The sequence below is a fragment of the Rhinatrema bivittatum genome, chromosome 4 (genome assembly GCF_901001135.1).
Source record: "Rhinatrema bivittatum chromosome 4, aRhiBiv1.1, whole genome shotgun sequence".
Taxonomy (NCBI): Eukaryota; Metazoa; Chordata; class Amphibia; order Gymnophiona; family Rhinatrematidae; genus Rhinatrema; species Rhinatrema bivittatum.
In genome coordinates, this window is record NC_042618.1 from 370,615,503 (window position 1) to 370,640,792 (window position 25,290).

General features: G+C 42.6%; 1 protein-coding gene across 4 annotated transcripts in view; it reads left to right on the plus strand.

Annotated features, from left to right (window-relative positions):
* Positions 1-23,356, plus strand: part of FBXW12 (F-box and WD repeat domain containing 12) — a 73,786-nt gene extending 50,430 nt beyond the window's left edge. For 2 of the 4 annotated variants that reach the window (XM_029600836.1, XM_029600837.1), the window contains exons 4-9: positions 3,893-4,102; positions 12,551-12,715; positions 13,966-14,176; positions 19,930-20,111; positions 20,228-20,355; positions 20,709-23,356. In XM_029600836.1, the coding sequence (XP_029456696.1) occupies positions 3,893-4,102; positions 12,551-12,715; positions 13,966-14,176; positions 19,930-20,111; positions 20,228-20,355; positions 20,709-20,808 (996 nt within the window). In that variant the 3' untranslated portion in view covers positions 20,809-23,356. Of the gene's footprint in view, positions 1-3,892; positions 4,103-12,550; positions 12,716-13,965; positions 14,177-19,929; positions 20,116-20,227; positions 20,357-20,708 lie in introns of those variants that run through there. The other 2 variants (XM_029600835.1, XM_029600838.1) reach the window with 2 other exon arrangements.
* Positions 23,357-25,290: the final 1,934 nt, after the last annotated feature.

The following is a 25,290-nucleotide window of genomic DNA, read 5'->3' on the forward strand; positions in this document are numbered from 1 at the left end:
TCTGATTCCTATTACGGATTCAATTCATAAAACTCTGGACTTCTGGAACTCATGCCAACATGCCATCAACAACCTGCTGACAAGTCTCAATCTGATTCTTAATCAAAACAAGACAGAGTACCTTCTCATTTCCCAAGACGGAAACCACCCACAACCTATCACCAACCTGGCCTCACAATTAATCCTATCCCCACAAGTCAGAAACCTGGGAGTTATACCAAATGAATTACAGATCTTTCATCAACAACATCATAAAGGATGGATTTTTCAAACTACAAGTCTTAAAAAGATTGAAACCCCTCCTCCATTTTCAAGATTTCCGATCAGTTTTACAAGCAATCATTCTCAGTAAAATCGACTACTGCAATTCACTACTACTTGGCCTCCCTGCTAACTCCACAAAACCTCTACAGATGTTGCAGAATGCAACAGCAAGGATTCTAACCAAGACAAACAAAAGAGACCATAAAACACCCATATTGAAAAATCTACACTGGCTTCCTATCAAATTCAGAATACTTTTCAAAGCACTCTCATCAATCCACAAGGCAATACATAACATCGCCCCACTCGAGCTCAAGATCCCTCTTCAACCTCACACCTCCACCAGACCAGTGAGACAAGCATACAGAAATAACCTACAGGTCCCACCGATGAAGACAGCATTAAGTAAAAGAGCTTTCTCAACTGCCGGTCCCAAACTTTGGAACTCTCTCCCATCAGACCTCAGACTAGTGCAATGCCCTATTGTATTTAAGAAAAGACTCAAGACCTGGTTATTCAACCAAGCATTCTCCTAACTTCAGCTTTTATGTGTATTCCAACCTATGATCCCTTTCATTGGTAACCCCCAGAGAGCAATATTAAAAACCTAGCCTTATGCCCAACACCCGTTCTTAACTGCAGCCTACATTAGGCCCCGTATCTTTTACCTTATGTTGTTAACCCCAATTATATTTATCCAAGTTCAATCTACCTGTTTATTGTAAGACATCCTCTTGTCATGGTTATTGTTTAGAATATAAACTGACTTGATTAGTAATTCTGTTACTGGAAAATCGGTATATAAAAGTGGTAAATAAATAAATAAATAATAAGACAAGCATACAGAACAAGAGACTTGGGTTATTTCATAAAGCAAGACAATGATTGGAAAGAAAAGAAAAATAGTTAACAAATCTAAAAGCAGGCAACCAGGCATAAGATTTAAAAGCAGTTTCAAAAAGGTGGGTCTTTAGATGGGATTTAAACATGGCAAGAGAGGGAGCATGACGCAGCAGTTCAGGAAGACTATTCCAAGAACAATATCTACCCTATTCTGTCTTTTCTCTAGGGTATACACTTTTAGATTTGTCCCCATATGTTTTGGAACAAAAACTATTGACCATTACAGTAGCCACCATCTGGACTGACTTTATCTGGTTTACATCCTTTGAAAGTGTGGTCTCCAGAATTCTATACAGTATTCCAAATAAAGTCTCATGAGGGATTTATATAGGAGCAATATCACCTTCTTTTTTCTGCTGACCTTTCCTCTCCCTATCCACCCAAGCATCTTTCTGGCTTTTGCTGTCACCTTATCCACTTGTTTGACAACCTTAAAATCATCTGATAAAATCACTGCTAGATCCTGCTCTTGTTTCATGCTTAGAAGAATTTCATCCTCTATACTGTACAGCACCCTTACGGGCGGATTTTAAATGTCCTGCCCACGTAAATCCGGCCGGATTTACGTGAGCAGGGCATTTAAAATAAAATAAAAGCAGGGCCCTCGGCGCCGGCGTGCCTATTTTGCATGTCATGGGGCGTGTCGGGGGTGTCGCCAAATGATGCGGCGTTTCGGGGGCATGACGCGGCGTTTGGGGGGCGGGCCCGGGGGCATGGCGCCGGCCCGGGGGCGTTCCGGGGGCATGGCTGCGCCCTCCGGAACAGCCCCCGGGTTGGGTCTTGGTGCGCCAGCAGCCCGCTGGCACGCGCGGATTTACGTCTGCCTCCGGTAGCCGTAAATCCATGGATAAAGGTAGGGGGGGGTTTAGATAGGGCCGGGGGGGTGGGTTAGGTAGGGGAAGGGAGGGGAAGGGGAGGGCGAAAGAAAGTTCCCTCCGAGGCTGCTCCGATTTCGGAGCGGCCTCGGAGGGAACGGAGGCAGGCTGCGCAGCTCGGCGCGCGCAGGCTGCCCAAAATCGGCAGCCTTGCGCGCGCCGATCCCGGATTTTATAAGATATGCGCGGCTACGCTCGTATCTTATAAAATCCAGCGTACTTTTGCTTGTGCCTGGTGCGCGAACAAAAGTACGTGATCGCGCTATTTTTTTAAATCTACCCCTTAGGTTTTTGCAGCTCAAATGTATGAATCTGCATTATTTATTTATTTATTTATTTATTTATTTATTTATTTAAAAGCGTTTCTATACCATCTTTCACAATGAATATTGACCAAAATGGTTCACAAAACATCAAATAATTATAGAGTATATTAATTAAATTAATAAAACTATTTTTTAAAATAAAAAGTAAAAATAAAAGAAATAAAAATAAATAAACAGTAGCAGTTAGAGAAAAATACAATTCATGATTTAATCCCTATTCTCATACATCACCACATTTATCTGCTATGCTTAAGTTTAAAAAAAAACAATAGATAATCAAGAAAACCAAATAAAATAATAATAGAGTTCAAATGAAGTAACATTAATAGTTTGTTTTATGACTGATTATTATTTTATTTTATTGTTTGTTCTGTTGTTCAATGTCTGCAAATGCCTCTTTAAACAGATGCGTTTTTAGTGATTTTTTAAATTTTTTAGCAATTTTAGCATTACATCTTAGCTGCCAGATTCTACACCATTTCTCAAGCTTTGCTAAATCCCTCATGTTTTCCACACATTCCTGGTAGTCAGCCCTGTTGCAAATTTTGGTATCATCTACAAAATGACAAACCTTTTTCCGATAGTTCTTCCACAATTTTGCTTATGAAAATATTGAAAAGAACAGGTCCAAGAACAGATCCCTGTGACATACTAGTTCTATCCCTCTCCTCAGTGTACTCCATTTACCACTACCCTTTGTCACCTCCAATCAATTAATTTCTAACCTAGTCATTCACTCTAGGGTACTCAGTTTATTTATAAGTTGCCTATGAACAATCATGTCAAAGGCTTTACTGAAATCCAAGTACATTACATCTAACACTGTCCCCGATCCAACTCTCCAGTCACCACAAAAGAAATTTGTCTGGTAAAACCATTTCTGTTTTAGCAACAATTCCATTAATTTACTCACCATAGAGGTCAGATTAACTAGTCTATAGTTCCCAGCCTCTTCCTTACTTCCACTTTTCTGAAGAGGAACCATATCCGCTTGTTTTCAGTCCTCCAGATCAATCCCATCTGGCCCCATCACTTTATCTACTTTTAGTTTAATTAGTTTCTCATAAACACAATCTTCTGAAAATCATTTAAAGTTTACCTTACAATTTTATCTGTGACCATTTCATTGATCCTACTCTTAGCCTTTTCTCAGTGAGTAGCGAACAGAAATATGTGTTCAGCAATTATGCTTTTTCCTCACTAGTCTCTACATATTCCTCTTTCACCTCTGAATCTCACAAAGCCACTTTTGCCCTTCTTTCTATAACTCACATATCTAAAAAAAATATATATATGTTCCCTCTACCCTGTTTTATTGTATTATCTATTTATAATTCCATTTGCATCTTCGATCTGATTTCTTAGCTTCTTTTTGTTTTTCCAGATATTGCCGCAAATGAGACTATATTTTTTTATAATTGATAAAACTCATCATTCCTATACAAAAATATATATACTGAAGAAGAGTAGTAAGTTTTGTATAATGTATTGGCTTAAGTCACACATGTTCTGTACTTTCATTAGGGAAGGCAGATATGGTCTACTTCTTCACAGAAGGAGCCGCTGTCGCAGATTATCACACTCCCACAGTATGCTCTAGTTCTCAGCACTGATGTAAGAGGAGCAGTCAAGATGTGGAATGGACATAGTGGCGAAGAGCAGGCTTCATTTTCAACCTCATCTTCTAAGTGCATTCTGCTCGCCCACATCAAGAACAACAAACCCTTCCTAACTGTGAGTAAGAGCAAAAGGAGATGGATAACAATTTATCAGTACATCCAGCCATAATTCTTTTACTAACGGATGGATGGCTGATACAGTCTGTTTTACCTGAAACAGGGAATAATTTAAACTGGAAAAAGAAAATTTCCTACTTGCTAATTGGGATCCTCAGCAATCTATCCAAATAGCCCAGTTCATGGGTTATTGTCCCATCCCACAGATGGAGACAGAATAAAAATAAGTCAGAGGGGCCCTCTTCACCATCTATAGCTGCACCTGGCTCTTCTGCCTCAGCTGCAGAATCTTCATGAACTGAAAAATATACTTTCCATCTGCATGATTAATTACATATTAAGCAGCAAAGGTAATTATTTGCCATTTACTCTTACTGTTACTCCCTACATATCTTACCCCCCTTAATATAGCTTTTATTAGAGAAATGACTTACCTGATAATTTTGTTTTTTCTTAGTGTAGACAGATGGACTCAGGACCAATGGGATTATGTGTTCCCCTGCCAGCAGATGGAGACGGAGTCAGGTTTCAAAGCTGATGTCACCCTAGATATACCCCTGTAGTGACCTCAGCCATTCAGTATTCTCTTCAAAAAGCCATTGTGGACATATTGTTGAAGAACTTGATTAGAATTTGGATACAACTTGGTTAAAAACTTGATTAAAAAACCTGATTTAAAAACTTAATCAAAAACTGGAGACCTCAACTATACTCAACCAACTTAAGCGCCGAATCCCAGTACTATAGATGCCCTGAACTATGGGTAGGGCAATGGCTTATATGTAATCACATGGAATCAAGGTCCAACTCATGGGCGATTCCTTGGCGCCTCTCCTGTGCATCAGGCCTCAAATATTCTCCAGATCTGTATGTACGTCAGAGACATTGAAAACTTCCGCGCGTGGAGCAATATGGCAATTACTTCCACCGAATATCTGCGCATTGTCAGGCGAGCCCTCTCAAGGGCTAGACCATAAGAGAGAATCGAGCTGGATCTTCAGAAGAATCGGTCCTTGCTAGAGAAGATCCCTGTGCGGGGGGAGGCAAAGGGTACTCTCCACGAGAAGCCTCTGCATGTCTGCATACCATGGGCACCTGGGCCAGTCCAGGGGCACCAGGAGGATTAACGCTCTGTGACGTTCGATCTTGCGGATGATCTTGCCCAGTAGAGGCCACAGGGGGAAGGCGTACAGTAAGTCCTGGCCAGGTCTGAACAAGGACTAGAGATGTGAATCGTGTCCTCGATCGTCTTAATGATCGATTTCGGCTGGGAGGGGGAGGGAATCGTATCGTCGCCGTTTGGGTGTTTAGAGTATCGTGAAAATCGTTAAAATCGTGAACCGGCACACTAAAACCCTCTAAAACCCACCCCCGACCCTTTAAATTAAATCCCCCACCCTCCCGAACCCCCCCAAATGCCTTAAATTACCTGGGGGTCCAGCGGCGGTCCGTAGCTAAATCGGGGGAAGGGGGAGGCAGGAAAACCGGCACACTAAAACACCCTAAAACCACCCCCGACCCTTTAAATAAAATCCCCCCCCTCCCGAACCCCCCCCCCCAAATGCCTTAAATTACCTGGGGGTCCAGCGGCGGTCCGGAACAGTCTCCTGCAATTGAATCGTGTTGTCTTCAGCCGGCGCCATTCTGCGCCGCCATTTTGCAAAATGGCGGCGCAAAATGGCGGCGGCCATAGACCAACACGATTCGACTGCAGGAGGTCGTTCTGGACCCCCGCTGGACTTTTGGCAAGTCTTGTGGGGGTCAGGAGGCCCCCCCAAGCTGGACAAAAGTCCCTGAGGGTCCAGCGGGAGTCCGGGAGCGATCTCCTGCCGCTAATCGTTTTCCGTACGGAAAATGGCGCCGGCAGGAGATCGACTGCAGGAGGTTGTTCAGCCGGGGTCCGGAACCCCCGCTGAATGACCTCCTGCAGTCGATCTCCTGCCGGCGCCATTTTCCGTACGGAAAACGATTAGTGGCAGGAGATCGCTCCCGGACCCCCGCTGGACCCTCAGGGACTTTTGGCCAGCTTGGGGGGGCCTCCTGACCCCCACAAGACTTGCCAAAAGTCCAGCGGGGGTCCGGAACGACCTCCTGCAGTCGAATTGTGTTGGTCTATGGCCGCCGCCATTTTGCGCCGCCATTTTGCAAAATGGCGGCACAGAATGGCGCCGGCTGAAGACAACACGATTCAATTGCAGGAGGCCGTTCCAGACCGCCGCTGGACCCCCAGGTAATTTAAGGCATTTGGGGGGGGGTTCGGGAGGGTGGGGGATTTAATTTAAAGGGTCGGGGTGGGTTTTAGGGGGTTTTAGTGTGCCGGTTTTCCTGCCCTCCCCCTTCCCCCGATTTACGATTTTTTGACGATAAATCGGGGGAATTGGTATTGTATCGTGGCCCCTAACGATTTTTGACGATTTAAAATATATCAGACGATATTTTAAATCGTCAAAAAACGATTCACATCCCTAACAAGGACGTCTATCCCTTGGGAGTACTGATCTCGCTTGCGACTGAAGAACCGCGGAACCTTCGCATTGTGAGATGTAGCCAATAGGTCGAAGGTTGGAAGGCCCCCAGCGATCTACTAGGAGCTGGAAGGCTCTGGTCAATGGTGTCCATTCCCCCGGGTCCAGGTTTTCCCTGCTGAGAAAGTCTGCTCTGATGTCTTTTCCCGCGACGTGGGAGTCCGAGATCCCTTGTAGGTTTAACTCCGCCCATTCCATAAGGGGGTCTATTTCCAGACACACTTGGTGGCTCTTGGTTCCTCCCTGGCGGTTGATGTAGGTCACCTTTGTTGCGTTGTCTGACATCACGTGGATTGCTTCCCCCTGGAGCCTGTGGCTGAACTTCAGGCATGCTGATCAGTCCGCCCATGCCTCCAGGCGGTTTATGTTCCAGTTCACCTCTTCCTCGGCCCATCGCCCCTGGGTTGTCAGTTCCTGATAGTGAACTCCCCACCCCGGAGGCTCGCTTCCGTCATGAGGACGATCCAGCTCGGTGGGGAGCGGCTTACACCCTTGCTTAGGTGAATTTCCTGTAGCCACCACTGGAGCCAAGAGCATACATCCATCAGTAGGTGGAGGTGAATCAAGTAGTCTTGAGACAGTGGGTTTCAGCATGACAGAAGGGTGTGTTGGAGAGGCCGCATGTGTGCCCTTGCCCATGGTACTACTTCCAAGGTTGATGCCATGAGGCAAATTGTGTTCATTAATCAATGAATTTTGTCCATTAGTTTCCTCCTTCTCGAGGGATGGAGGAAGACCTTGTCCTACTTGGTGTTGAATCAGGCCCCCAGGACTGGGAGGGCTTGAGGCTGCTCTTGTCCATGTTCACAACCCAACCAAGCTCCTGCAGGAGGGACCTGACCCTGTTGGTCACCAGGAGGCTCTCTTCCAATGACTTTGCTGGATCAGCCAGTCATCCAAGTAAGGGTGCACCAGGATCCCTTCTTTCTTCAGTGCCGCTGCACGACCACCATAATTTCAGAGAATGTTCTGGGGGCAGTTGCCAGGCCGAAGGGTAATGCCTGGAACTGGTAATGTTGGCCCAGTACTGCAAAGCGTAGAAAACACTGGTGGTCTTGACGGATTGGAATATGGAGGTAGGCCTCCGAGAGGTCCAGGGAGGTTAGAAACTCTCCTGGTTGCACTGCCATTATGACAGAGTAAAGAGTTTCCATGTAGAAGTGAATTATCCGCAGATGACGGTTGATGCTCTTGAGATCCAGGATGGGTCGGTATGAGCTCTCTTTCTTGGGCACAATGAAATAGATGGAATAGTGCCCCGTATTTACTTGGGGTGTAGGTACCGGAGTTATAGCCCTCAGACTAAGGAGCCTTATCAGTGTGGATTCCACTGTCATTTTCTTGTGCTGGAAATAGCAAGGTGACACCATGAACCTGTCCCGAGGGATGCTGTGGAATTCGAGAGCATACCCTAATTGTATGATGTCCAGTACCCATTTGTCTGACATGATCTTGACCTACTACTGATAGAAGAGGGAGAGTCGTCCCCCTATCTCCTCTTCCCGAGGATGGGTCGGCCCAACTTCATTGGGGAGTTCGGGTCGAACCTGAGCCCAAACCTGTACCTCTTTTTAGTTGTCGGTTCCGAAAAGACTGAGACCTTCCTGAGGGCCGAGTTGACGGAAATGACAAGTTTCTGTAGGGCCGGAAGTGCTGGGAGCCCCTTGCCCAACCCCTCATGGGTGAGGGGGCGCTGGGACCTCTTTTTCTTATCTTCTTGTAACCTGGCCACTGGAGATTCGCCCCACTTACTGGCTAGTTTCTCCAATTCGCTTCCGAATAGGACGGATCCCTTAAAGGGCATCTTTGTGAGGTTTGCCTTAGAAGTTGCATCCGCTGACCAGTTTCGCAACCATAACTGTCTTCTGGCTGTCACCACTGAGGCTACTCCTCTGGCCAAGGTACGCACTAGGTCCGAGCTTGCATCCACCAGGAAGGCTGCGGTGGGTTCAACCACCTCTCCGGTAATCGCCCCATTGCTATTTACCTCTCTCGAGAGCAGACAGGAGCTAGCCACCAGGGCACAGCAGGAAGCGATCTGCAGTGTCATTGCTTTCGCATCGAAGGCTTGCTTAAGGATGGATTCTAACCACCTATTGTGAGCATCCTTCAAGGCCGCCCCTCCCTCAACAGGGATAGTTGTTCACTTCGAGACGGCGCAGACCATGGCATCCACTTTTGGGAAATGCAGGCATTCCTTGACTGCTGGGTCTAGAGGATACAAGGCCTCCAGAGACCGACCTTCTTTAAAACTTGCCTCCGAGGTATCCCATTCCAGGTCAATCAACACCTGGATGGCTTTCAGCATCAGGAAATAGCAAGAGGCTTTCCATAGAAACACCACGATGGGGTTCTTCTTTGGCTCTAACATGGGATCCATGCCTGGAATTCCCAGAATCTTCAGGGTCTGGGAGACTAGGGCCGGTAATTCATCTCTGTGGAAAAATCAAAGCATGGTCCAGTATGGCTCCAGGCCTGGTGGGATTTCCCCGTCCGCTAAGGAATCCCCTTAGAGGTATACACTTGCTGAGGTGAGGCATGTCCCGGGGCCTGCTGTCAGGGCTAGGAAGGCGAGGCCTTCCCAGCTGGGGCACTGCCCAGTCCAGGGCAGGAGCTGACTGCGCCTGAACAAAGGCTTGGAGGCCCTGGAAAAATTCCAACCAAGAGAAGGTCACCGGGACCATATTTGGCCCTGGAGGAACCAGGGGTAGGGGCCGTTGAACTACCCTCTCCTGGGGAGGATGCCCCGGAATTGCGCAGGTCCGGGGTGCTGTCAGACAAGGTTGTGGCTGACCCGTCCTCCGAATGGGATGGAACGGACTTGGAAAAGTTCTGGGAGTCCAGTCCTCCCTGGGTTTCCTCACAGAGCTGACACAGGCAGGATTTCAGGTCAGACTGTGCAGCCCTAATATGGCAGGCAGCTCAAAGGGAGTGTCGTCTGAGCTTCTTTGCTGCTGGGGCCATAACCTCTGTAGTTTGTGCGTTTAGCCGGTTAATGCTTCTCGAGCACGCACAAGACTCGCCTCAGTGCGTGTGGAACTAAGCGGTTGGTTGTGTGTGCGCTCACGCATACAGTTATGTGCGCTATGTGCGCGGCTATGCGTGCAGCTATGTGCGCATCTACGCACACGTTAGGTGCACAGGACGGCCGAAGGGGGGAAATAGCGCTGCACCAAACCTTGCGCAAGATGGCGGCACCCTGGATCACCATGTGGAGAGTCCACCAAGCCTGAAGCGGGGCCTAGCCCACCGAGGGGCCACTCAACCCGCTCTGAAATCCCCTTTCCTTGCCCGCAAGGGATCCCGAACAATATCGGTACTGCGCGCCGAGCAAGGAGACAGGAGGACTTACCAAAGCCCTTCCATGTATCTGGTTCGGAGGAGTTATTCTCTACTTACCTGGTCTCAGTGCTTACCGGCTGAGTACAGAGACAGTCTCCGGCTGTGGGGGAAGAGGGCTTAGCCTTCACCACCCCGCTCGGCTTCTGCACCCGCTGCCTTTCAGCTGCTTCAGCAGCAAAGTCCACGCCGGGAGCCGGCTACCGGACCAAGGCTCACCTCTGAGGGATCTCGGAAATCGCCTCAGAAATTCTCAACTTGGGGTGGGACCCTTAGGTATCACCGCAGGAGAGCGGGGCTCGATCTTCTTTTCAATTTGAAGGTAATATTTTCTCCTTTGGATTAGTGCTGCAATCCTGCTAGACACCGTTGCTGCTGTGGGGATAACGTCCACATCTGCTAAGAGACGGAGAGATATTGAATGGCTGAGGTCACTGCAGGGGTATATCTGGGGTGACATTAGCTTTGAAACCCGACTCCGTCTCCATCTGCTGTTAGGGGAACACATAATCCCATTAGTCCTTGAGTCCATCTGGCTACATGTTAGGAAATTACTTTTTTTTAAGGTTTTAACATAAGTTAGGAACTGTAGAGTTCCGAGGAGACCCAATTTGTGCACTGCCTCTAGGAATCTTAGAAATTGAGGATTTGCTAGTAAAATGCTGTGGAGCCCTGTTGACAATCCTTCGCTAAAATTGAGGGGTTGCCTGCACTGGGACAGACCGCTGTACACATCTCCAAGGCAAGTCAGCTGCTAATACAGAGGCTGCATGCTCCAGGGTAGACTACTGAATAGACCTCCAGGGTAAACCAAATGTTAACCCAGAGATTGCCTGCTGCTGAACCAATCTGTTAATGCAGAGGCTGCAAAATAGGAGCTTGAGCTGTTTGAAAAGCAGACCACTTTTACTGAACAAGCAGCTATAAAACAGCAAACTACTGCTGATAAACCTGAGTATTCCCCTACCCTCTTCCTCTGCTGGAATGGAAGCAGAATAGCACTGAAGCAGAGGAGCCAGATGCAGCTGTTTATAATAAAGGGTCCCCCTGCTTGACTTCTGTCTTTGTTTTGCTTGACATGATGACAAACCTTGATCTGGACTATTCAAGCTAGAATGTGTAGGCCACTTTCTAAAAAAGTACCACTAAGAAGTTTGCAAATTGCTGGTGATATTCTTGAAATGCTAGATGCGAGGGATACTGTTGTGATGAACCGAGCCAGCAGAAAGGTTGTACTGATTAATGCGGAACTGTGAGCCAGCACGTGCTTACAGCATTCGTAGCAGCCTTGTACCCTCACCTTGTAGGTTTTCTATTTGAAAAGGGTGAAGGGGGACAGGGCGCATACAGGCATTTGCTCAGTCTGGCACTCAATGCCAGCATTACATGTACTGCTGGTGGGAGGTTGGTGGGGGTGGGGATAGCAGAAGTGGCAATGGCCAGAGATATAAGGATTGATGGCAGTGTGTCTGGAGGAGAGGAAGGAGTAAAATGGGGATTTATGGAAGGTGGGGGCAAGAGAGAATTATGGTGGTCAGGGGAGGAGTAAAAATTTGAGAGGTGTAAATTTTTTTCAGGTTACATCCAAGAAATGCTCTGTGTTGAAAGAGTACTGATTTCTAAAGTATTTCTAATAAAACATTGTAGTGTTTTATTAGAAAATGGGGAGCAGAGCAACTGTCCCTGGACCTACACTCAAAAAAGGGCCCCTCACCAAATGGCCCTTTCCTGGCCTGCCAGCCAATCACATAGGCACAGTCAGCTCTTTTACAACCACCAGCAAACATCTGCTCTGATTGGCTGACGGGTAGGGCAGTCTTGGAAATGGAAACTTGTGGTGTGCCACTGCTAGCAACACTAGCTAGTGAGCAAATCACATTGACAACCCCACCCCCTCACACACACACTTCCCCTTAATCAGCAACCTGTGCCAGGACTCCTCCCCCCAGAGCTTGCTGTGTGTGGCATTTGTAAATGAAGAGTGAGGTATATGTAATAGTGCAAGGAGAGGAATATCACAGAATACATGAACTTTTCTCTGAAGAAAAATTCAGATCTTCTCAACCACAGGCCCCATATTTTCCATATATTTGAAGAAAAGTAAGATTAAACAAAAAAAAATATAAGCAATATCTTTATATTAGATTAGGTTCATATATTTCTTGTCAAGAAATGTACTTAGTCGAATAAAAGGTATCAATATATTATTTGTTTGTTAATCTTTATTTCCATGCATTCAAGTGGACTAACACAGCAACCACACTACTTTATCTTCGAATAGATAAAATTATCTAGTAGTTTAAAATGTTTCTCACCATGCAAATGCACAGGAAAAATAGCACTGGAGATAGCATTTCCCAACACTCTTTTATTTAGATCTATTTAGATCTTAATTTAAGGTTGCAGACAGTTCTGGTCAATATTATTAGTGGACAGAGTAAATAACTTTCAAGATCACCTTACTTAGCTTTGTTGGTTGCCCACATCATCCTTTTTGTATGATTGTTCGAATTTACCACACATACTAAAATCACAAAAATTCTCCCTCGTATTTCTCTTCAGCTTTGTTTTTCCTCTTACAGATTGGCACTGCAGGAGGTTTCTTACACACTCTTGCAATTCCTAACCTAACTGAGGTTTCAGGTGTGACAGTATTTGCAACAGATAGCATTGATTTGTTATTTTGTTCACCAGACAAGCAGTGGGTGGTAGCTGGAACTCTGGAAAGTTCAGATCAATCTCCAAAGGTATGTTGATGTTGTTATATAATCCTAAAACTTGTTTCATGAATATAATTAGTTATCAGAATGCCCAATTTACCAGTTCCCTATGGCTTCTAGCTTTTTTTTTTTTTAATGCCTTTTCCCCTCGATTTGTGAAACCCATTCCACTTATGGCATGTCTGAGTATCTTTGGTTAACCTCGTCAGCCGAAGGAATAGACTAGCATGTCCTTCAAGTCAGTGTTTCTCACTCTGGTCCTGGAATACCCCATTAGCTAGTCTGCATATCTTCAATGAATAATGCCTGAAATAAATTGACATGTACTGCCTCCATGATATGAAAATCAATCTCATGCACATTCACTGTGGATATCCTAGAAATCAGACTGGTGAGGTGGGGGAGGAGGATGGTACACCTGGACCAGATTCAGAAATACTGCTCCAATACACCCACTCAGCAGCAGCCATGCTCCCTCTCTCCCTGGGCCTGAGGACACTGCCCCCGGGGTGCACCAAGGTCTGGCCAGCTCTGACGCACAAAGAAGCTGAACTTGTTTCCCCTACAGCACCACACTATTGCCTACATCATAGGCTTCCCCCCTCCCTTAAGTCCAACTGCAAAGCATTATGGAACTACTTAGTTTTCCTAGATAAATGTACTGTGCAATGCACATTAGAATACAAGATTCTTACAGTTTTGTTTGATGAGGAACATGTTATTTTTGTATTTAAATGTCTTATATCCAAATCTTAATACATTGCTTGCATTTTGTAATCCACTAACCTTGGCAAGTATGTGTATATAATTTATATTTCTATTCCATTTCTCTAATACAGCTCCAGGTGGTCCTATAATACATAAAATAAGTACAACAAAATTTACAGTATAGAATAAATAAAACCAATAACACCATCACATTTTTACAATAGACAAAAAATGCAATTAATTATTTCATCTAATGCCAGAAAGGACAGTTTTATATACTAGAAAGATTAACTGAAGTATTCTACAGTTTTGTTCCACTCGATACAGTGGTGCCGTACAGAAACAGAATATGTGCACAGGTAAGCACCGTCAGGCTCATCAAATGTGGCCAATTTCATTCCTGTTGGCAGAATTTTGCCAAACCATCTTTACAGAACCTGGAGCTTAGATACCCTCTTCTATGTACTGTCCTATGGCATAACATGTTTTATTAAACTGTAGTTGAACACTTATAAATAGGATTGAAAGCTAAGCAGTTTAAGTATGAATATGATATATTTTCCTGCTAGATATTTTACAGTGATTCCTTAACAAATCCAATAGAAGATGAACCGGCTCTCTCTAGTTCTCTGCCTATCAATGGTTGTGTTGCAGCCTGCTGGTTACCCACAGAAGCAGCAAGAATGGCAGTGGTTCATGCAGATCATGCCTCGTCTCCAAACAGGCTCACAGTCTTCGATTTGACAGCTAAAAAATCAAAGCATAAAGTGGACATTTTAGGTATGTTTATAAATATGCTTCATATTTGAATAACTAGAAAAGATATTATATTTTGCTTTCTCATCACATTAGCTGCTTTGTTTATATATTTTTTCAAATTGTAAACAAGAAGAGTGAAAAATATTCCCACATCCAATTACATAATATACAAATAAGTGGGAAATAAACATCAAAAAACCGCCAAGTCCTTTGTTTAAAAAGTTTAATGAAGAAAAAATAGAGGGACTTGACGTTTTTCTTTAGCATTTTACAATCCTCAGCATTTTGGAAACTACAGTAGGGGTGTATATATATGTATATATATTTGTGTGTGTGTGTGTGTGTATAATGTCTGCAGAGACTGTTGATACTTATTTAAAAAGTTTAATGAAGAAAAAGAGAAATACCAAAAATTAAGAAACACATACTAGGAAAACATTTTATTTATAAATATAGGTAGGCAGATATGTAGATAGAAAGATATAGATACACACATATATATATATATATACACTACATACACCCCAAAAAAATCTAAAAAAATGTATAAAAAGTCTCCGGGCTTGATTTACTAAGGCTTTTCTCCCATTCTGTGTCTATGGGGAAAATGCGTAGAAAATGAGGCCCTTTTTTTTCTGCAGTTGATTAAAATAAGTGTCAGTAATAGCAGCCTAATATCTTACTTATGATTATGGCACAGACACTTGAAAAAGCATTTTATAAGAGTAGGCTGGCCTTCTTATGTGTTAACTTACAAAAATGTTTGATTATTCCCCACTTATTTTATTTTTTTAACCAACAATTTTTGCAAATGGCTCAAGTAGGAGATTCCGTTCTCTACAGAATTAATAAAATAGTAGACAGCAGTTCCCCAAATTGCCATTTGGTGTGCTTTCAGCTTTTTAGCATGGGGGCCATGTTAAAAGTATCACATAATATAGCAAATATCTGATAATGCCCCCTCATCCCAGTAAGGATACAAGGGCATCAAAAAATGGAATTTAAAAATAATTAAACCATCAGATAAGGGAAGCCCCATGATCAATATCGTGGGGTTTTCCTATTGTTTTCGGAGAGCCCCCGATTGCTGACGATTTTGAAAATATCGACGATATTTTCAATCGTCCGAAGCCCGATTCACATCCCTAGTCTCTACTGTTAGTTTCTCCCCTTGCACATAGCTTCTAAAGTGTTGAAGCGCCCATACTGTAGTTAGCAGGGAGTTCTCACACTGAGTATTTTTTTTTCCACTTCTGTCAGTACTTTACTGGCATATGCAATGACCCCGCCGGTCAGTATCATATTTCTGGTACAAGACAACACTCATGCACTGGGGAGTGAAGGCTAATTCTAGGAAGAAGGTCCTGCCACTTTCTGGATAAGTGAGACAGGGAGCCTTACCCAGGATTCCCTTCAACTCGTCCATGGCTGCTTGCTGCTCAGACCCCCACTGCCAGGGTTCATCCTTCCTCAGGAGTTTTACCAGAGGCTGTGTGATCTCGGCATACTGGTCTACGAACTTTCATGAGTAATTGCATAATCCCAGGAAAGAACATAACTCTTTCAGAGCAGGGAGTGTTTTTATTTTGTGTCAGGCTTCTATTCTTTTCTTTTGTGGGCATAATCCCTCCGCTGAGACTTCTTATCCAAAGTAATTTAGTGACTTCCTACACCACTGTCCTTTGGAGAGAGACAGTTTGGCTCCCGCCGCCTGCAGCTGGGCCAAAACATGATCAATATCTTGCAGGTGCTCCTGGAAGTTGGTACTCTTAATTAGGATGTCATCCATGTACACTAAGGTGCCCCTAGCATCTGCATCAGGTAATGCTTTGTGTAGGAAAATGTTGAAGTCTGCTGGTGTGTTTAAATACCCAAAGGGAGAGTTGCTCCAGGTGTATTGTTTCTTCCCAAAAGAAAAAGCCAATTTATACCGATCTTTAGGTTCTGCAGGGACTGTCCAGAACCCTGAGGCTAAATCAAGGCTGGTGAAATATTTGGCTCCCTGAATTCTGGTTAAATTCTGATCCAGGTGGGCCATGGGTACTGTTAAAGGTAGTTACATTGATAATTTCTTTCTTCTAGGGTGTTTAAGATTTTTTGCACTGACTCTTAGGAAGCTAGTGGTATTTTGTATTGGTGTATGAAAACCGGCTTGCTTTTGAGGTCTGTTGGCACTTGAGTAACATGTAAGTCAGTCAGGCCACTGTCATAGGCATCAATATCTTTGTATTTATATAGCAATTCCTTTAACTGATCTCTCTCTGCTGGGCTCCTACAAGCATCTGCTTCCATGAGCTGGTTTACAGTCTCCTCGAATCCGTGGAAGGGTCATTCTGAGCTATCTCCTCCGAAATGGAGCGCGTCCGAACTGAGCTAACTGTTCGGACTCCTTCAGCCTGGACTTCGCCTGTCTCACTTTTGTCAAGTTCCCTCAGCAGTAGGAGGCAGTCATTTTCTAGCTGAACTTTGGAGGCTTGATCATTATATGGCCAACTAAACTGTGTTGATAAGGCCTTTAGGCAGTGCTTTGCACCACTCAGGGGGTTCTTCTCCAAGGCCTACCTTGGGGTTCTCACATAATTTACCTATGACGGGCAGATTTAGCTCTAAATCAGGGAAAGATTCACCAATTAAGAAACCTAGGGGTTCTTCATCTCTCAGTGCAATTTGGCTCAGGCTGGTATTTGTCACTAACAGGTACAGTACTGTATCAGACACCTCCATACACACCTCCCATAGACAATACAGATTCTAAAAACCTGATGTTTGGCAAGAAGAAAGCCAATTTTATCTAACATTTGTTGACCTTTGGTTATTCTGATTTTGAGGGGATAATTTTGTACACTGCTAGGGATGTATACTTTCTCAGTGAGCACCACTTCACATACCTGTGGGAGTGCCTGGCCAGACCTGAGTGCTTTGGGAATGTCGGGGCTACCTACCAGATCACTTTCCAGTCTGCTCCAGACAACATCATTCACTAGGTCTTCATAGGCTCCCAGTCTGCTGAGACAGTCTGAGCCCAAATACATTGGTGAATCTAAACCTCTAATTATTGAGAAGCTGTGTTTGAAGGTCTTGCTGCCTATCTTCAGTTCTGAGTTACATGCTCCCACTTGCAGCTTAGTTTCATGTCCAGATATCTCTACCAGAGTTATTGTGTTTACTGCATCCAGTTCTATCTTACCTTTCACCTTGCAGAAGGACTCATTCATGAAGGAGTCCTTGCTACTGAGCATCAAGGGTGCCTGTGTTTTGTGTATTTGCTAGCTGGACATACATTGAAATAGCATCTCTACCTCGGTGTATGTTGGTCAGCTTCCTGGGATGTAGCAGGTGTGTTTTTGGTTACAGGTGTTCTTACCTCCAGAGCTACTGAGTCAGCTCGGCTCTGGTCAGTTGAAGGTGGGTTTTGGTTGAGGCAAATCTCCATTCGATCAGTGTCTAGGACAATGCTGAGCATGGTTTCCTTTTTCAAGAGGATAACATTGTCATTATTATTTCCCCCTTCTTTGGGCTGTCTGTGCCAAAGTACCAGTAGGGAAGGGTCTGCAGATCTCTGGAAATTTATTCTGAGAGTAGTCTCTGCTCTACGGAGCAGGAACTATGGGCCTCCTTCCCCCTTTGAGCCACTCTTCCATATGGGAGAGGGTACCTGACCTGAGTCTACATGATGTCATTTACATAATCAAGGATGGAGGACAATCTCAATCTGAGTTAATTCCCAATTAGGAATTCCTCACCAGGGCTCTTGGTGATCAGAACTGGGTGCTTCACTATCATCTTCCCTATCTGAAGGGTGAGCCATGCCTTACCTTTAACCTCCACAGGTATTCCTCCATATGCCCCCCAAGTCCACCTTGCATGGGACTACTACTGTATGCCCATGCATATGTTTTAAAATTTGCCCCTTTGTATTCATCAAAAAATTTCAATACACAACCAAGATACATTGTAAGAGAAGAGGCAAAATATATTCAGTACTCTTGAGAAATGTACAAAAATTGTTTAATGCATACCCTGAAATGTGTTAAGGTCAGCATCATACCAAACCTGGAAACTTTCTGGTTTTGACCTCGAGACTGAAGGAAATTTGCATAAATTGCCAGTCTCAGGGGAAATACCTGAAAACTCGAGAAAACAGCTATTCCCTTCAGGCAGCTTGTTTCTGCTTTGCTATGTCCACTCCAACCTCTCCTGTAAACAGACAGCATGTGGGGAGAAATAGGAGAGGGAGGCTAGAGAAGGGAGCTGACTAATTGTTTCCTGCTTTACTTCAGCCTTACAATCTTGGTTCTCGTGGCCAGTCAACAGGCAGCATATAGGGAAAAACAAGAGGGAAGGGGCTGGATCAGAGACAGCCATAACAGCTTGTAGCTCTCTGACTAGCAGCACTTGGGATTCAACAGAATGTGGGAAGAGAAAGAGGAGCGTGCACAAGTCCAGGAGTTGGCGCTGTGATTTATGGGGTGGAAGGGGAAACGGCAGAAGACAACCAATAGGCCCATCCAGTCTGCCCAGCAAGCTTTCACACTTATTTTCTCATACCTACCTGTTACTCCAACCGCTGCATTTAGGACCCTTTTTGGTAGCTTTTTTATTCTAATTTCCTTCCACCCCCACCATTGATGCAGAGAGCAGTGTTGAGCTGTATCAAGTGAAGTATAAGGCTTAATGTTTGAGGGTAGTAACCGTCGTATTGAGCAAGTTACCCCGATGTTTGTATACTCATACTGCTCAGATCAATGCCTTAGATGTTGGCTGGATGTAAATCCTATTTCTTCATTCCCCCTGCCGTTGAAGCAGTGAGCTGCGCTGGATATGCATTCAAAGTGAAGTATCAGGCTTAATTTGTTAAGGGTAGTTAGACAGACAAAGTGAGGAAGGAGAGGGCAAAAAAGGTATTCATAGTAAAATTGACATCAGTAAAGAATTATAGTCCTTATAAGTGGTGGAAAATCTAACAAAGAGGAGTTGAATTACAGACTGCAGTGCTAGCTGCATTGTACAAATCTACTCCTTTTCATATCTCATAACAAAAGCCCTTTCCCTTTGGGTTGGTTAGTATGGAGTTAACTACTGAGCATGCTACAATTTTTGGGGTAGCGAGCATGCCATTTTTGCACACTTGCTATAGTGATATTTTAGCAAGCACATAAAAGTATTAGTGCATCAACCAATAAGAACTATTTTAGCATATGTTTTAGGGCATAGGCCCCAGCATTAGAAGCTACAGCACTTGCAGAGGTCAGCAGCCTTGCTTTGTGATGTATTGACTCAGACTCAAAACATTTTGACAAACACAGGGCAATCAGGGTGTAACGGACAGTGAATGCCCTGTCCAGGACAAATCTGTTCTTTTTATGATAAAAAACAGGTGAAAGAAAATAATAGTTAAAACACAAATTAAAATACTTAGGTTTGTACTTTATTTAAAAACATGTATTAATCTGACAAGACAGTTATGAGGTTGAAAATACTTTGTTAAAACTGAACACTGTATTTAGCTTATATTGTATATATACTGTAAAATATATCATTTTGTCATGGTGCAGATTTTGAAAAAGAGTAAAAGGTTGGCTTTTGTGAATTTAATACACAGTTCTTTTTCTCACAGAAAGTTAAGATTCAAGTTTGTTTAAAATTTTAGTCATCCATTTGGAGCTGCAGCAGGGAATTCTTTCTTCAATTAACAGTCCATTTACGTTAGGTTAATGTGCATTAATGTAAGGCACGAAATGATTTTAAAATACTTTTATTTTTTATTTTAAAAGTTCAGCAGGTTACAAGCTTTGAACTATCAGAAAGCGCTTGGAGACCAAATCTTCTTGTGGAGGGTCATGCATCAAACACAATTCTTCTAGTTCATGGAGAAGAGCTAAAAGTATATTCCATGTCTGGTACTTTGTTGCATTCCTTCCACGACCACCAGGAGGCTATTACATCAATAAGCGTAGTATGTATGTGGCTTTGGCATGATATTCTGCAGCACAAATAAATACTTTCCAGCATGAAACACACCCCTACACCACCACTTTTTTTTTTCAATAAAAAATTCTCTCTAATTTTAAGGATGCTTTTCGTGTTGTGACCTCATCTATGGATTTATCGCTCCGGGTCTACACATGGCAAAATGAAAATAAAATACGTTCATTGAAAAGCTGTTACCACTTGCTAGGAGGCTCTCACAGATTTGCAAGGTAACATCTTGAATGTATAAGTAAAATTTAAAAATATATATATTCTTCAGGAAATTAGTTCCATTCTACAACCAAGAATTTTGATGATATACTAGTGAAAATTATTAGACAAAGGTTGATGAGATATTGTATGTTAAATACAACCTGCCATTTCTTTAAATAGTCATCTTTTGATAAAAGTTTTATATAAAACCTTATCATAACACAAGTGAATTGCATGCTTGCACAAAAGACCATGAAATATAGATCAGTATTAACTGTAGAAAAGTGCTAAATTACAGTGACAAATTACCAGTTAATACATTCTTAGAGAGACGATTTAAGTTTTATACCATAATTTCTTTTGTCAACAGGGGCATTACAGCAGTAGCATGTGACCACGTAAGCATTGCAGCTTCAGTGGATGGTGCCAACGGAGAAGGAGTTTTACGAGTATATTCATTTAACCTGTGAATCTTCAGAAACGCATAACATGCACGATGGTGACTACATGTTCATAGCCAATGCTGTGCCAAGTGAAAGACTGTGTGCAGCGCAGAATGCATATAATCTTCAACAAGGCCCACAAAAGATCTGATTATGCAGGATAAATAAATGAGTAATTTCTAAAGGTTAATTTTGGCTGAAATAATTTAGGTCCAATCAAAAATTAACACACAAGTATACGTGTTTGCTTTACTACATATAAATGCATTACAGTTTTTGTTTAAGGGAAACTCTTGTACTTCCTGTATTGATAATTGTATTTATTATACACAGTACTTCCTATACGCTCCTTTGTGAAGCACACAAGGTCTCCATCTCTGTCCTCTAACATTTATACCCTGCCTAATTGAACGCAAAGGATCATCTTAAGTGGCTTGCAGCAATTTCAAAAATATATTTCATAAGCAAACATTGCTCTCCAGCTTCAGCTGCTGCTCATGTACCTTCTTTACAGAGATGAACTGATTTTTTTTTCCTGTCCCTTGAGTCTCATTCTTCAAAGGGCCTGGTCAATTATTTCAATACATATCTTATCTTATTGTGTCCTGATCGCTCTGGCTGCTGTCCCCTGGTATTGGCCCACAAAGTGCAGGCCTTTATCATTTTTATGCCCTTTAGTTAAAACATGCTTAGAATACATTTAGAAAAGGGAACTGTGTTTTACATGTGTAAATATACTTTACTCATGGAAGTAGGCTTTTGAAAATTGCTACAATATATGCCATTGAATTGGCCATAGGATTTAGCTGCATCAGTGCACTTTACATGCATAAATGGCTTTTGAGAATCGCCACAATAGTATGTAACATTTATATGTGTAACTTTTGAAAATTAACCTAGAAGTGAGCAAAGAGCAGCTCAGTTGCTGTAGGTTATCTTGAAGAAAGCTAAGCAGCTTAACAGCTATGTAGTTATAATCTTATAGGCTGCCACCACAAAGAAAAGATTTAGATAAGGGCCAGATAAAAGTCCTGAAAAAAGAAGATGCTGATAATTGGGGGGCAAGAACTTAAAATTTATCAGATGTAGAGAGAATGCCATCAGTAGAATCAGCTAGAAGTAAGGGGATACTTATTTAACAGTTTTTATATACCAGCATTCAAAGATATCACGTCTGTGTACATTGAACAGAAACATTATGCCAAAGGCGTTTGACAAGAAACTCGTTGGAATATATGGGAGTAAACTAAGGGGAAAATATTACTTAAGAAATTATACTTGAATCCTTGCAAGAACTCTCTCTCAAGCAATTAACTGAGGCCACTTGTGGTAAGACAACACTGGATCAAGCACTAATAAATGAAGATATTATTACTGAAATTATGACAGGGGCCAACTCATGATATGATGATCCAGTGTTCATCATATCATGAGTTTCAAAGTAAACACTGGATCAGAATTAAACTATACTTCTAAAGGGTCCTAGATTTTAGAAGGGCTGACTTTTAAGAAACTTAATTATATTAAGGAAGCCTTGTCAAGAGTAGAGGAACTATGGACAACAATAAAAAGAAGTATGGAAACTGCAACAAACCTTTCCATCATGCAAGCAAGGGGATGAAAACAGACCAATATTGTTCACCCAAGAAACAGCAGAAGAGGGAAAAACAGAAAGAGGAAGACTCAAAATTAGCAGACAACACAAATGAAGGTAGGGAGGGCATTTAGACTGGAAATGGCACAAATGAAGGAGTAAACCCAGGAAATAAAAACATATGTTACATATATAAATGAAAAAGGAAAATTACATGGGCAATAGTAAGAATTAGAAAATATGTTTAATGGGATCTTCTTGGTGTTTGGGTAATTGCCAGGTTCTTGTGGCCTGGGCTTGAAGGACCCTTGGTCTGACCCAGCATGGCAATTTATGTTCTTAAAAGGCAGATCAGAAAAAAAAAACAAAACACAAACCGGCTCTCAAACAAATGTGTTTACTTTGTAATCCCACTAGTAGGAGGGTGATGGACTATGGGATGAGCACATTACCATTTGCAGAGACTGTAGTATTTGATGTTCTGTTACAATTGAAAGTAAATGAGGTTAAGGGGTTCTGATAGGATACATCGTAGAGTACTGAAGGGGCCAAATTAGGCACTGTGCCCCTCCTCCTCATTGTTCATGTCAACTTATCACCTGAAACAGAAGAGCTTCCAAGGGACTGAAGAAACGTAGATTTAGTACCACAGCACAAGAGTGGAAAGAAAGAGGAAGCAAAAAATTACAGACCTGTTGGTTTCATTTCATTTCAATTTATTGACATTCATCACCTATACATGCAGCTCAGTTACTAGCAGCATATAAATTATAACATGAAATTATAAAATAAATCTCCACACACAAACATATCTAATAATAAAACAAATCACTTACCACCTCACAATACCTACCCCAGCCTACAATTACATATAGAAATGACGGCAGAAGAAGACCAAACGGCCCATCCAGTCTGCCCAGCAAGCTTTGCACTTTTTTTTCTTCTCATACTTATCTGTTTCTCCTGGCTCTTAGTAACCTTTTGGCTCTATTTCCCTTCCTCCCCCACCATTAATGTAGAGAGCAGTGTTGGAACTGCATCTAAGTGAAATATCAAGCTTAATTAGTTAGGGGTAGTAACCGCCGCAATAAGCAAGCTACACCCATGCTTAGTTTACCCAGACTATGTAATTCAGTCCTTGTTGGTTGTTGTCTGTATATAGATCCACTTTTCTTCATTTCCCCTGCCATTGAAGCAGAGAGCTATGCTGGATATGCGTGAAGTATCTGTCTTTCTCCCCTGCCGTTGAAGCAGGGGAGAAAGACCGATACCCCATAAAACAAATCATAACACATTCTAAATACTAAACAAATCTATGTCCTGTATAACGTTCCCGTTACCATTTAATTCATAATATTCTAAAACAACTTCAATTTCTTTTTACTTTTTCATCCTTCAGTAGGTTATCAGTATCCAAAATCTCATCTCAGTATTTGATGTAGAGCTTACCATTTCTAGCCAGCAGGGGGCAAAATCAGACCAAATTATGGGCCCAATACACTAAGTCACTTTAAAATTTGGCCATTAATGCATCTAATTTTAATGTGTGTTAGCACCTGCAAAACACAAATTTAAGGCCCAATGTACTAAAGAAACTTAAACTTGGTGTTTTGCAGAAGAGAAAGCCAATACCCACACATTTTAGTACACTGGTCCCTCGGTTATCAGTCACTGCAGTAATTACACATTTTTACAGGGGGAATAGGAGTTTCATTATTGTGGGTTTTAATTCCCCATGTGGAATGGAAATGGTGGAGTTCTTCAGCCTATAAAACCCAGTGCCACCATTTTAGGGTATGGATTTTCAGGTAGACCCTTTCAGGAGACAGAATGTCCCAATGCCTGCTCCTGGTTTTTGTTGTGTTCCCTGGGTTCCAGGGTTGAAGTAAGAGTATGGACCAGTGGAATGGTGCCTTTCTTACCTTTTTGAAGAAATGTCATTTTTGCCCTTTTGAGTTTGAAGTTTTTCCACCCTTCCTGGTTTTCCTTTTTCTCAAGACTTATTTTTGCAACCTCCCTCAGTCCCCTACCATACAGGACACAGGGTAGTAACATCCTAAGGAGTTTGTAAACTCTGACAGAGAAAAACCCAGTGGACAATTTCCATTCATTCCTGGGAAGAAGGAGAAATGAGGAGTAGAGGAGACTTATGGTACCCATCCAACATTAATCATAACCTAGTATCAAGATACTGAAGAAAGGAGTGTGGAGGTATTCTCCAGGTAACATGAAAGTAAAGAAAAAGGAGAAATAACGACTGAGCAACTGGACTAAGATATGACAAATGGGATTTATGTAATCTAAATTGGGAGATCATCATCCTATCCACCAGATTTTGGGAGGAAGCTCTAAAATTACCCCATTAATCGGCAAGGATCAGGAATACGAAAAACAATTTACATCGGTCACCAAATAAAGTGGAAGCTTAAAGTCACAGATTTATTAAATGAACTAGAGCTGTAAATGGATTGCAGAGAATAAGAACTTGTAACTTAACATTTATCAAGTTTCCAACTTTAATCAGTAAAAATTTAGTTGGAAATATCAATTGCTTCCAGTGTGACTTTTATTGCTAACAGCTAAATTAACCACTGAACATTGCTCAGTGCCTGGGAAGTAATCTCTCTCCCCCCTCCCTCCCCCAAGAAAAAACTAGGGAATCTTGGACTTTCCTCTCCTGATGTTAAGCCTCTCTGAAAGTTATACATTTAAACCACTACTTGATATGTGGTCTGTGGGGTCCAGTGATGTGTCACTAGCCCAGGGAATACACAAATAGTCAATGCAAGAATAAAAATAATACCGGTGAAAATAAAAAGGTTTTTGTTCTGGATACAAACTGCTACAAGCATCCTAAATCTTTCAAAATGTAAGCATTAATCTCAGACTCTTTTGAGATGAGCTATCCATGAGCT